The sequence below is a fragment of the Pygoscelis adeliae genome, unplaced genomic scaffold, assembly GCF_000699105.1.
Source record: "Pygoscelis adeliae isolate BGI_AS28 unplaced genomic scaffold, ASM69910v1 Scaffold628, whole genome shotgun sequence".
In the NCBI taxonomy this organism is placed as follows: domain Eukaryota; kingdom Metazoa; phylum Chordata; class Aves; order Sphenisciformes; family Spheniscidae; genus Pygoscelis; species Pygoscelis adeliae.
The window spans coordinates 558,236-570,833 of NW_008825408.1; the positions used below are offsets into that span (position 1 = coordinate 558,236).

Sequence of the window (12,598 nt, forward strand, 5' to 3'; positions counted from 1 at the left end):
TGCGCCCTGGCGATGCTGCCAGCTGGGGCCAGGCTCCTCGGTGGGGTTTTGGCCGGCCACCGACGGTGAGCGGCAGTGCTGCATGGGCTTTGCTCCCGATGCCTGCGCCGAGAGCCCAGGCGTCTTGACAGGACAGTGTCCCCGGGGTCCTCGGCCACAGGTGGGGCATTTGGTGGCTGTGGGTGGGAGGCCTTTGCCCCCAGGGTGGGCAGTGGGGCAGGAGTGGCCTGATCTCTCCCTCCCGTCTCCTCCAACAGGCAGAGAAGTTCACCTGCGTGTGCTACAGCTTCTCTGTTGGTAAGTGGGCTCCTCGCTCCCTGTTTCTGAGGGTCTCTCCTGCATCCTCCCTTTTCCCAGCCTGGCCGCTTCCCGTGGAGAGCTGCTAGCTGAGCACAGGAGCAGTGGGGTCTCATTGTCTACTTCCATCGTCATGGAAGTTCTCTGGATCTTGAGGCTATCTATGGTAGATGGGCCTTGGGCAACCTCAGGCCACTTGGGCAGGTGTAGCACCGATGGCAGCTGGACACTGTGCATCATCCCTGCCATCATCACATATTGCATCTTAGTCCTAGTGCTCCCCTGGTGCATGTGCAACCCCAGAAATGCAAATACCTCACCAGGCTATGGCCATGCCTGGGGCAGTCAGGGAGACAGGGACCACGCTGAAGCGTATCACACCAAGCAAGCACCTACTTCTAGCCTGCTCTGTTAGCTATTCTCCAATGTGAAGCCTGTGGTGGGAGATGAGGGAAGCTGCTTTTCACCCCATGCCCCTGTGGGATCTCCCAATGCCTGGTTCAGGCTGTGTGGGAGCCTGAGTCTGGGCTGTGCTGGTTGCAGGGCAGGAGCCGGTGCCTCGGCTGGGCAGGATGCCTGTGGTTATGACAGTAGCACTGGTCATTGCACTCCTGGCACTGGGGATTTTGCTACTTTTCGTGCTCTTCAGGTCAGTATGTGCCTCACCTCTCCTGCTCTCTGTGAGGCATCCAGCACCTTGCACTGCCATGGAGTGCCCACTGGACCCTGAGGTAAAGCAAGGTGGGAGGCATGGCAGTTACCTGGACAACAGCCTCTCCTCTGTCTCTCTCTTCTGTTGGTCTATGGGCCTGACTTGCTGTTTTGCAGGCAAAAGTACAACAGTTCAAAAGCCTCGGAGAACAGTAGCACTATCCCCCTGCGAAGACGTCGAGGAGGTGCAGTATGAGCAGAGGCCCTGCATGCCTTGTCTGGACAGGCTGTCTGTTAAAAGCACAGGCAGGGTGCTTACAGGCTCTGTAAGGTCCTTACAGGAACAAGGGGATCACAGCTGGCTGGCCTGGGGAAAGGGTCACTTCCCAGGAGAAAGGGACCTGCGTGGGGAGGGATAATCTAGGGTTTGGTGGGGTCCTGACCACCGCAATGCCAGCTCAGTCCCAGCTGCAGAGCTCCAGGGCCAGCCATCAGGTGCATGCTAAACTTCTGGCCTTGTGGTCTCCATAGATGTGTGCAAGCTGAACACACGGATCCCGGTAGATGAACTGCTGGAGGCTCTGAAGAGATTTAAGAGGGCAGAAATAGAGGCAGAGCAGACAGAGGACGAATCAGTCGACAGGCATGGTGCTGGTCGTCTGAGAGAGTATGAGGTCTGGTTTAGCTTTGTTTTCCCACCTGGCTGCACTGTCCACCCAAAACTCACCCCTTCCTTGGGTGTGCGATGCAGTTGGCCTTGGCCAGCCCCAGAACACGTGCCAATGCAGAGTGGGCTTGTCTTCTTCCTCTGCAGCAACTGTCCTCCACTTTGTTGCATCCCTGTGACGCTGGGAAGGAGCTGTGTAATCAGAGCAAGAACCGCTACAAGAGCATCATCCCATGTAAGCAGAGCTCTCCAGGGGTTGGCACAGGCACCTGGAGGTGGTTAGGCAGTACAGGGTGCTGGGCTGGTGTAGGTGCCCCTCCAGCTATTCAGCAATGCTGAGCTCCTCGTCTCATCTTCTGTGGCCACTGAAACCCAGAGGGATTTTCCAAAATCGTCATGTTGGCCCCACTGTTTCATATCCAGTTGGAAAATTCTTGTCCTGCTCCTCAAATCTCCCTGCAAGCTTAATCATTCATCATTGTATTCCTGTTCCTGCCGTTAGTCATTGCTCAACACTGCCATGTCCCATCCAGAGGTGGCTGTTTGTGGGAAAGCAGAGGGAGTGACCCAATTTCTATCAAAACTTAAAGCTCCTCTGGGCCCCACATGGTGTGGACATTTGACCATTGCATTAACAGTCTTCCCCAAAACCACATTGTATTTCCTGCTGTGCCACGTCACCTTTCATCCCATTAGCTGTTCTTTACCTCTGAACCTGTCCTGAGCCCTTTAGTGCAGCTGAGGAGGGAGCGGGCAGTCCCAGGCTTTCCTAAATTACATCCCCCTCCTTAAACAGTCACTTCGTTCCTGCCCCAAAGAGACAGTCCACCTATTCCCACCTCGCTTCTCTTTCAGACGATCACTGCCGTGTGGTGCTGCAGCCCTCTGACATGGGGAATGGCTACATCAATGCCAGTTACATGGATGTAGGTAGCAAGGAATTGCTGCCCTGGGCAGAGTAGAGGTGCCTGGGCAGGGTAGGAGAGGTGCCTGGCTGCACTGGGTGAGGACAGTCCCACTCACATGGGTGGCCCCAGGGTCTAGCACTTGCTGCCCTCATGTGCTGGCAGATCTTGCAATGTCACTTTCCTTGTGTCCTCTCTAAGCTGCCCGGCGTACTCTGGGTTTGTGCGAAGTTCTCATCCTAAGAAAAAGGGACCTGAGGGAGGGGACAGGAGCCGAGATGCAGCCCCTGGGTACCCACTCTCTGTTCTGGCCAGGAGTGGTGCTGTGGGACACACTGTGCCAAGGGCTCTGGGCTCTGGTGCCTGTGGGGATGGGTCCTTTATTTCATTCCCTGTTAAACGTTTAACCTGTGTGATCAGAGCTGTTTGAACCTCTCCCCCACAGAGCTACCGGAGTCCACACTTCTTCATTGCAGCTCAAGGTGGGTGCTCCCAGCCCTCACGCTCAGGAGATGCCAGCCCCTGCTCTGAGCACTTTGGGGAGTGGGGAACTGGGACAGCAGCCTAGGACCTGTTAATGGCTCAGTCGAAGGCCCTGTATCTCCTGGGCCTCTGTCTTGGACAGTGGTTACGGCTGCTGCAGGGCATGGAAGGCCTCAGTGGCAATTTGGCAGTGGCTGGCTGGAGCTGGTCCCTGCATTGCCCAGGCTGTGGACATGGTCCTTCCATCCACAAGCCTGGTTTGTTCCCTTTGGCAGCTGGCGTGACAGGGACAAACCTGCAAATGCCTGACACGTCTGCACTCAATGCACTCAGAGGGAAGCTCCTTCCCAAGGTGCAAAGCCAAGATGGGTTAATCTGCTCTGTGCAGTATGCAGTGAGGCAGTCTCAGGCTCCTTGCAAAGCTGCAGAAATGCTCTTCAGGAAATAGGAACCTAAATGTGGGAGCAGCTCATGGTCATCTTGAGGGTCTGGATGGGGAAGCCCCTGAAGCAGCAGTGAATCCCTGACACACCCTGGGCTCACCTGCCCTCCCACTTTCTTGTCCCAATTTCTAACACAGGTGATGAAGCCAAGGTGTCCAGCACACCCTGCTAGGTGCTGCTGTGCCCAGGCTGTGCAGTGTTAGTCCCTAGGCAGAGGGAAGCCCAGGGCTGCTCATAGCCTGGGAACGTCTGAGCCGTGCCTGGGAGCAGCTACACCCCCATGGCTTGCGCACTGACACAGGCCTCTCCTCTTCCTCCCCAAGGCCCATTGCCTGGGACGGTGGTGGATTTCTGGCAGATGGTCTGGCAGGAGAAGACCTCGGTCATTGTGATGCTGACGAGCTTAGTGGAGCAGAACAAGGTAGAGAAACCATCTCAGCCTGTGCTCAGCTTGGGCCTCCCCAGATCCCAGGCTATCTTGCCTGCTTTGCTTTGCTTTGCTTTGCTTTGCTTTGCTTTGCTTTGCTTTGCTTTGCTCCCAGGGCAGCTGTCAATGAGGGCAGAGAGTAGCTGCAGACCACTGCTGGCTTGCAATGCTCCCTTCATGAGTTTGCTCGTGCTTAGCAGTCTCGCTGCTGTTGACAGACCAAGTGCGAGCAGTATTGGCCAGAGCAGGAGCAGGTCTACGGGGACTTCACCGTGACACTCAGCAACACCAGGACCACCACGGGCCTTGTCACACGCATATTCTGCCTGCAGAAGGTAAGCCCGGCGTGTAGCTGAGATGGGGATGCAGGATACTTTTGGGTTTCAGCAGCTGGTGGGAGCTGTCAGCCAAGAGATTCTGTGGGGAGCCCTGCCTGGTCTCCAGCACTGGCAGGTCAGCGTTGCTATCACTGGATGCCATGCCAGGGCATCGGCCCCAGGTTTCTGTGCCAGGCAAAGGCAATTGGTCAGTTCCAGTGATCACCCCAGCTGAGTCTGGACTGATGATGCACATGGGCAGATTGTGCATCCTTGAGGGCTTGGATGAGGTGATCACAAAGGGTATAAAAGCAGTTAAAGGGTATAAAATGGCTTCTCTGTACATCCAGAATGATGGGACAGGTGCCTGCCTGTCACCTGGGCCAATCTGCAGAGGGTCCACATCGAAGCTCCGTGGTCACTTACAGCTCCTAAATCTGAACAGATAGTTTATGGTTTAAGATAACTTACATAATGACATTTCTCAAGATGGGTACTTCTGCTGAAGTTATACCTCAGATTATAAGCAGAAACTGAAGGAGCTGCAAGGAGGAGAAAACAGGTACAATATAAAGAAATTGCAGTTATGCATATTCTTGTCTTTTCTTGTCTTGCCCAGAGCAAAGTCTAGCTGAAAGGTAAAGCTCCAAGAGCACCTGGTGGTGGGACATAGCAGATCATTAGTTCAGACCAAGTGAATGTGATGTTTAGGGAAAAATACATGATGGGCTGGTAACAAAAGTGACTACACTCACATCAGTGCAGTACCAGCCTTAGGAAATACCTTATTTGGGGAAACCAGGGCTTTCTGATGACTATGGAAACACTACACTGTGATTATTTTTTTTTTTCCCCTGGGGCACAAGCTACATTTACTGCTCTGAGTTCACTGTTCACAGCATGGGGAAGCAGAGAACAAAGTGAATTTGTGTGGCTGCATGCTGGGTAAATTTACCCTTTGCTGTCTGATGACCTGCAGTGGAGCAGTCAGTGTGGTGGGGGTGCTGGGGGAACCACTGTGTGCTGGTGCCCTCCTGAAGTGGTTTCCTCCACTCTTCCCCTTCTTGTTGGCATGCAATTACTTCACACAAGTTTCCAGGTTGGTTCCTGCTCCCAGCCATGTCTCCCTCTTTGCAGGCAGGCTGTGCTCTCCCAAGAGTGGTGGAGCAGTTTCACTACCTGCTGTGGCCAGACCACGGCGTCCCCAGAAACCCTGCCCAGCTCCTGTGCTTAGTGGAGGTGGTGAACAAGAGGGTGTTGGAAGCGCCTGCTGGACCTGTGCTGGTACACTGCAGGTACCGGGGCTCGGAGCGCTTGGGCGCTGGGGTAAGGCTGGCCAGGGCAGTGCTGACCCCCAATTTTCTGTGTCCTCAGTGCAGGGATCGGGCGGACAGGTACCTTCATTGCCCTGGACTTCCTCCTGAAGATGGGGAAGGCCGAGGGGGAGGTGGATGTGTTTCACTGCGTGCAGAGGCTGCGGGAGCAGCGGGTCAGCATGGTGCAGACCAAGGTGAGGAGTGTTACCTGCTCCCTGCACACTGTCAGGCTGCAGATCTGCTTCCCAGCCTTCCCAGGGATGTGGCATGCAAAGCCACGCTGGCCATGCTGTTCATGGTCTAGCCACAGGGACTGGAACTGCCAGGTGATGGAGACTGCAGGATCTTGTTTTCAATGCTGTTCAAACCTAATCGGGATCCACATTCCCCTGAGACCCTCTGAGGTGCCAGCAGCATTCATATGCACCGGTCATCCTGGTATAGAAGGGCTGTCTTGTAGGCAAGGAGCATGAATGAGAGTCCACATGTCCTTCAGGCTTTCAGGATGTCTGCCCTCGTGGTGTCTTCTGGGCAGCAGTGTCCTGGCTGAGAGACTACATCCTTATGGTCTGCTCAGTGCTGGGACACTTTGAAGGAAACTAGGTTGGGCAGGACCATCCAGCTGCTTGTAGGACTAACTAGTTCATTGGTTTTCTGGGTTTCCTTCCCCAGAGCAGGAGTCTGGTCTGAGAGGGAGCATTAAACCACAGGAAGACAGGTGGTCTTGTATGGGTTGTTGCAGTTGCTGGCTGTTTATCAGAGCAGGGCTGCCTGCACTGAGAGGTGTCTGACCTCAGGGCCCCACAGCAGGAAGGTGAAGGATGGACCTGGCTCATTCCTGGCACAGTTTGATGCCAGTGAGCTGGTGATGTGGAGTACCAGGACTCCTCATGGAGCTGCTCCAGACTGTGCAGCTGACCCGTGTCCTCATGCAGGAGCAGTACACCTTCCTGTACGAGGTGCTGCTCGAAGGCTTGCTCTGCGGCAGCACCGGGGTGCCAGTGGAGAGCATCACCAGCCATGTCCGCTGCCTTCGAGAAGCTGAGACCTCAAAGCACAACAATGTCCTTGAGAAGGAGTTCAAGGTACCACCAGGATCTGGTGCACTGGGTCTGGTGCTGCAGGGGCTGGTCTGTGGTGCCTCTCCTCTACTGCTCCCCTCCCCAGCTGTGGGATGGAAATAGGGGAGCATTTCTCTGGGGTGGCTGAAGAAGGGGAGGAGCTGACAGGCAGGACTTGCTTGGCTGAATCATCCCTACAGGCCTTGCAGAAGTTTTCCGAGTTGTTCCAGCTCCTGCCACACAGAGAAGCGGAGAAACCCAGCAACCAGACCAAGAACCGCAAGCCAGGCATCCTGCCAGGTACACTGGTTGGGCAGCCCCTTGCTCTGCGACCCAGCGCCTGAGAGCAGCATGGGGGGAACGATGCTGCCCCGCTGCTTCCCTCCCCAGCACCATGCCACTGGCAGGTTCTGCCCAAGGTCCAATTGTCATTTTCTGGTTGGTAATAAATATAGATTAGGCTGGTCCCTCCATGGGAGCAAGACCCGTCCCTGCTTCCTTCTGGGCTTGCTGGAGGCAGGCATTCATGGGGTACACCTGGGATAAACATGTCCCTGGGTCTAACCTGTCCCAGAGGAGGACCCCATGTGAGGCATCAAGGAGCAATGAGAAGGGTGGACCTGCTGTGCCTCTGTGGCTCCACACATGGGGTTTCGGACATCGCGTGTCAGGCAGCCCTGAGCGCTCATGGCCATGGGGCTGGTGGTGCCTGTTCATCCAAGCCTTTCCAGCCCGTCCTGCAGGGAGCCATGCTGACCCCACTGCTTGCAGGGAAAGCCCCATGCATCTGTGCAGGGAGAGGATGGCTCATCAGTTCTCTCTCTGCTCCTTGCCTCCGCAGCGGATTCCTGCCGGCCGATCCTGATGTCCTCGCTGAATGCAGATGGCTCGCCAGGTTACATCAACGCCATCTTTGCCAACGTAAGGCTCTAGCCCCAGCAGGAGCAGAAGAGACCCCCCGGGCACCACTGCTCAAGGCAGGAATAGACCATGCCACCCTGCTTTGAGGTGTCCCAGCCCTGGGGCTTCTTCACAGTGACTATGTCCCAGCAGCTGGGGCCCTGCTGCCAGGAGATGGCCCCCGTGATCAGCCTAAGCCCTGCCTGCACAGACAGCTCAGCAGGCTGCCGCACAGCCGCTGGCTTTTGCCTGCTGGGAGCAGAGCCCGGGTGTGATGAGCTGAGGGGGCAGCGGGGTGCAAGCCTGCTCTGAGCAGGGCTGGGGTGCCCTGCGTCTCCTTGGGCTCTGCCCCTGGGCCTGCAGAGCCCTGGCTGGAGGGAGGCAGAGAGCTGTTCCTGCTGTTGGAAGGGCTCTCAGGGGGTGGATTGTGTGACCTCTTCCCCCAACACCCCGGTGTGTTTTGCAGACATACACTGAGGAGGACAGACTCATCATCACCCAGCTGCCTTTCCCCACCACGCTGGTGGATTTCTGGGCTCTGGTCTGGGATTACACCTGCACATCGGTGGTTGTGCTGAACCAGCTCCAGGAGCTGGACAAGGTCAGCAGCCCACGCGCAGCCCTCCTGTCTCCCAGCTCCCTGTGAGGCCAGGCAGTGTGCTTTCTGCCTTTGCCCCCACGCAGCTCTTTCTCACGAGAGCCTGCTTGCTGCAGGAGCCCACTGCAAGCTTGTGGGCTCCACCCGGGAAAGCCGTGGGGACAGTCCCAGCACCATGGCCCTACAGTGGTGGGGTGTCCCCAGTCTCACAGCAAGGGAACATCCCTCGGGTTTGGCTTACCACCGCCCAGGAGTGGTACCCTCTGCAGGAGTGTTATTTTTCTGGCTGCGGCATTGCCGGTTTGTCCCCAGCAAATGGCAGGCAGAGCACCCACAGGCACACTGTGGCTTATGGGCGAGGGACTGGTGTGAGCACACCCGTGTGAGGTGCTGAGCTCTGCCACGCTTGCAGGTCAGGGCTGTGTGTGATCACGCACGTGTCTCCCCCCCAGACATATGTGGAGTTCTGGCCCACCCAGGGTGAAGCTGCCTACGGCCGTTTCCATGTCCACTGGATCTCAGAGGAGCCCGGAGCTGGCTTCACAGCCTGGACACTTGCCCTCACCAACAGGCAGCAGGTGGGCTCTTCGGACAGAGATGGTGAAACCCTTTGAGAACAGCATTTGCAAGATCTGGGAGGACCAGCTGGGCTCCCGCGTCAGCAGGCTTTGATTTGGGGCCAAAGTCACAGCTAGGGGTGGCAGAGGCCACAATGGTCAGAGGGATCTGATGGGGTCCTGGAAGGGCACTGGCCAGAGCAGGGCCTTTCGCCTTGGGAGAGAGGTTAGTCCCAAGAGGGTGAGGCTGCAGGCAGAGGTACAAGGCAGAGGTATACATTTGTATACCTTTCTAACTTGGAGAACAGCAGCCATGGATAGACTCTGTGCATCTTGGTGGTGGTTCATGGATGGGGACAGCTATTACAGGTAGCTGGGTGCTGGACTGGCATCAGTCTGAGCTGCACCTGGTGGTCAGCTCTTGTCTTGTGTTCTGTCTGCTGGTCTCAGAGCACTCAGTGGAGAAGGGCAGAGTCTGGGACTGGGCCATCCCACTGTGGAGCAGTTCCCTTGATCCAGTGTGCATGGCTGAGCCAGGACTGACGCATGCTGTCCCTCCATGAAGCCAATGGGTTTCTTCTCTGCCCAACCCACTGCCTTTCTTCCCCGCTAGCCCAAGAAGTCTGCACTGGAAGTCCAGTTCTGGCAACTGAAGGACTGGCCCATGCAGCAGCGTCTTCCCCCGTACCCTGCCACCATCATCAGCCTGCTAGGGAAGGTGGAGACACACCATCGGCGGAGCCAAGACGGACATATCCTCGTCACCTGCTGGTGAGTGATGTCTCTAGGAGGAGCAGCCATGGCACAGAGCTGGCTCAGCCCAGGCTGCATCAGTGAACTTGGGTCAGAGTAACATCCTCAGCTCAGGTGAAGGGTGACATTGGACATGAATTCAGCTGTGTTCAGGGAGGAAGGCTTCCCTGTGGAGGCTGGTGGGGTGCAGGATCTGTGGGCACGGCCATCCTGAGAGCCTGCCTGGCTAGTGGGACACCTCTGAGGCTCAGCACTGCCAGGTGATCCCGGGGCAAGTGACTCTGCCCTTGCTCTCCTCCACAGGGATGGTGCCAGCCGGAGCGGAATCTTCTGTGCTGCTAGTTTCCTGTGTGAGCAGATCCAAAGCGAGGGGCTGGTGGATGTATCCCAGGCTGTAAGGATGCTGAAGAGGCGGCGGAGACAGCTGATTAAAGATGTGGTAGGTGCTGACTTCAAACCCAGCCAGGATGGCAACACCAGAGCAAGAGCCATAGCCTGTGCTGTCCCAGCAGCTGCCCTAGCACCTATGTGCTCACATCATCCTGGGGGTAGCAGGGGCAGATGAGACCTCTGAAAACCCTGTTTTCTGCCGCTGGGACATAACCACTCACTCCAGGGCGGGTTCTGCAGAACCCAGTGGGCACCAAAGCATCCTGGGGGCTGAGTTGCCCCTTTCTGGTCCACCTGGCTTGCTCAGCAGGGGGGCTGCACTGGTGGGTGCTCAGGTGCCTGTCCTCACCACTCGGTCTGGGTGCTAGAGGCCATCATAGGATGAGCACCCCGGATGGGAGTGAGCAGCAGAAGCTTCATGCCATGGATGCTGGCTCTCCTCCCGAGTCCAGCTGGCACCAGCATTGGGATAGCCTAGCTCTCAGCTGCTGGAGCGCATGCCTGTGATTCCTCAGCAGAGGAAGGTGGGCTCCAACTGGGAGGAGGAGAGTGGGCTGTACCTGTGCCTGGCTTTCTCGGGAAGCTGCTGGCAACCAAGGCTGGCCTTCCACTGCAGGTGTTGGTGTACCAGGTTCTCACGTGCATCCTTCTGTCCACAGGAGCAGTATGGGCTCTGCTACGAACTAGCCCTCAGTTACTTGAATTCATTTGAAACCTATGGCAATTTCAAGTAGAGGCATGGCCACAGCCCATCTCTGGCCAGGACTTTGACTCTCTTGACAGCCTTCCATCAGTAACAGTGGAAACCAGAGGAGTCAAGAGGGGTGTGCACAGCCCCAAGATGCTTTACTCCCCTGAAAAACCACCCCAAAGGTCCTCTGCGGCTGGAGAGCCCCAGCTGGACTGTCTCCAAATTGTGGTCAGGCTTTGAAGCGGGAACCTGACCCTTTGCCCAGAGTTTGCGCAGGAACTTACCTGGAATCACAGCCCGAGTATGCAAACCAGAGCAGAGGGACCAGGACTTGACCTGTCTGTGGAGGGATGAAGAGAACCAGCTGTCCCATCCAGGCTCCCTTGTCCCTTCAGTCAGTCCCACGGAAAGTGGGGTAGCTCCACCAACAGCCGAACTGTGTTTTGCCAGGGGAGCATCTAACCGCTGTAGCATCCACGGGGCTCAGGAGCACAGGCTATCTGTCCTGCTTTGGGAGAAGCATGAAGCCCAAGGCCAACAAGAGCCAAAGGAGGGACAATCCACAGTCCTGTAGGGCTAGCCTGGTCCCTCCTACCCCACACAATCCCTTCCTGGAGCTCCATCTTCCTGATGCTGATCCAGGTCACACAGCCTTGCCAGCCCCAGAGAGGCTCCCTCACCAGCCTGTCTGGCTCCACCATGGCAATCCCAGCTTGTAGTGGCTCAACTTAGATATCCTGGATGTGGTTCTGGCAGGGGCTGCTGCACCACGGAGACTGGTTCTGCCTTTGCTGCTCAAGGGCAGCAGGCCTCAGAGCCAGGACTGATCCCATGGCTCTGTTCTGTGTCTCACCAATGAAGACTGTGCTGGCCATGGTGGTGCTGACCTCTGATCTTCACTTCTCTTCCAGGTTTGACCTGGCACAGGGGCTGCAAAGGAGCTGAGAGCACACAGGTCCCTCAGTTCTGGCCACAGCATGGGCACAGAACACACTCCTGCCCAAGATGTGCATTGAGGGACATCACCCTTCACTGATTCCCATCACGCACCCCATCCAAATTCACGTGAGAGCTGCCCAGCACAGCCCTGGGGGTCGGAAAGGCTGTCAGGCACCACTCGGGGACACAGGGTCACAGCAGCCCTGCTCATGGCCTCCCCCCAACAAGGTGCAGTTAGCTCCTTGCAGGGGGATGTGACCCCACAAGAGCAATGAGGGGACAAGGCAGGAGCTGTAGTGGGGCAGGCAGCCCCTTCCAAACCACAAGCCTTTATTGGTTGTCCAGACAGAGCAGGCAGAGTCACAAAGGCAGCCCAGTAAGGCCAAGCTCCAGCAGAGCCCTGGGTTTGGCTGAGTATCAGCAGATGGGGGGGCGGGGAATGGGGTTGGGAACCCAGAACATGGCAGGAGCATGGACCATCCCTCAGCCTGAGCCTGTGTGAGTCAGGGGTTGGGAAATCTGGCAAACAGCTCCTGCTTCCAGGAAAGCAAAAATGAAAGCAAATCCAAAAAAAGGAACTACAGAAGGTCGCATTCAAAGGCCTTAAAACAGCAGTAAGTGAAAGCTTGGAGGTGAAGGGGGTGAGGAAAGAAAAAGCTCACAACCCTCATAGGCCTCCTGTTTTCCTCTTGCTCTGCTGAATTGGATGGGACCCCCAGTGCTGGTCGCGGTCACAGGAGAGCCAGGGGGCCCAGCAGCCTTCAGCACTGAGCTGGGGTCATCCTCCCCATCTTCTCCGCTCCTTCACTGCTCTGAATGTCTCCTGTGGTCCTGGGCAGGGGCTGGAGTGACTAATCTCCAGCCTGGCCACCTTCACCTGTGGAGACCAACAGCACCCAGGGCAGAGGCTGCTGCGTGCCCTGGGCTGCATGGGGAGCTCACGCCACCACAGCTGCCTGCACACACGAGTGCCTGAGACAGGCTGGAGCACAGGGCAGTGCCTGCCACAGTCTGACCCCTTTGTCCCAGCTGTGCCCAACCACAGGTCCCTGGAGGTGCCCGCCGGTGCCCAGGCGAGTGCAGCAGTCCCTCAGCCTGACCCTTCTGAGACCCCTCCCCTGGCGGGGGTGACACGGCCATGGGTCCCTCAAAAGGCTGAGCCATGAGCCACCTTTTGGGATGCCCTTCTTTGCTCCCCCCTGC

The 12,598-nt window shown here is 56.9% G+C and overlaps 3 protein-coding genes across 3 annotated transcripts in view; 2 read left to right on the forward strand and 1 right to left on the reverse strand.

The window, feature by feature from the left end:
- LOC103922316 (receptor-type tyrosine-protein phosphatase mu-like) overlaps positions 1 to 6,196 on the forward strand; it is an 18,811-nt gene extending 12,615 nt beyond the window's left edge. Inside the window, exons 6-15 of the mRNA XM_009330426.1 lie at positions 258 to 297; positions 1,480 to 1,622; positions 1,763 to 1,850; positions 2,471 to 2,541; positions 2,966 to 3,002; positions 3,770 to 3,867; positions 4,092 to 4,208; positions 5,328 to 5,485; positions 5,565 to 5,700; positions 6,179 to 6,196. Coding sequence (XP_009328701.1) covers positions 258 to 297; positions 1,480 to 1,622; positions 1,763 to 1,850; positions 2,471 to 2,541; positions 2,966 to 3,002; positions 3,770 to 3,867; positions 4,092 to 4,208; positions 5,328 to 5,485; positions 5,565 to 5,700; positions 6,179 to 6,196 — 906 coding nt within the window. The remainder of the gene's footprint in view (positions 1 to 257; positions 298 to 1,479; positions 1,623 to 1,762; positions 1,851 to 2,470; positions 2,542 to 2,965; positions 3,003 to 3,769; positions 3,868 to 4,091; positions 4,209 to 5,327; positions 5,486 to 5,564; positions 5,701 to 6,178) is intronic.
- Positions 6,197 to 8,636: 2,440 nt separating this feature from the next.
- Positions 8,637 to 10,557, forward strand: LOC103922308 (receptor-type tyrosine-protein phosphatase alpha-like). Its single transcript, XM_009330419.1, has 4 exons — positions 8,637 to 8,643; positions 9,236 to 9,393; positions 9,679 to 9,814; positions 10,425 to 10,557. Exons 2-4 carry the CDS (start codon positions 9,287 to 9,289, stop codon positions 10,497 to 10,499), a joined length of 318 nt encoding a protein of 105 aa, XP_009328694.1. The 5' UTR covers positions 8,637 to 8,643; positions 9,236 to 9,286; the 3' UTR covers positions 10,500 to 10,557.
- Positions 10,558 to 12,173: 1,616 nt separating this feature from the next.
- Positions 12,174 to 12,598, reverse strand: part of LOC103922317 — a 9,857-nt gene continuing 9,432 nt past the window's right edge. Inside the window, exon 10 of the mRNA XM_009330427.1 lies at positions 12,174 to 12,272. Within this exon, the coding sequence (XP_009328702.1) occupies positions 12,174 to 12,272 (99 nt within the window). The remainder of the gene's footprint in view (positions 12,273 to 12,598) is intronic.

What these genes read in the sequence shown, in the direction of transcription:
- LOC103922308 (XM_009330419.1), top strand. Translation starts at nt 9,287, where the DNA reads ATGCAGCAGCGTCTTCCCCCGTACCCTGCCACCATCATCAGCCTGCTA. An exon ending in CATATCCTCGTCACCTGCTG is followed by an intron (nt 9,394 to 9,678) that starts GTGAGTGATGTC and finishes TCTCCTCCACAG; the next exon opens with GGATGGTGCCAGCCGGAGCG. An exon ending in GACAGCTGATTAAAGATGTG is followed by an intron (nt 9,815 to 10,424) that starts GTAGGTGCTGAC and finishes TTCTGTCCACAG; the next exon opens with GAGCAGTATGGGCTCTGCTA.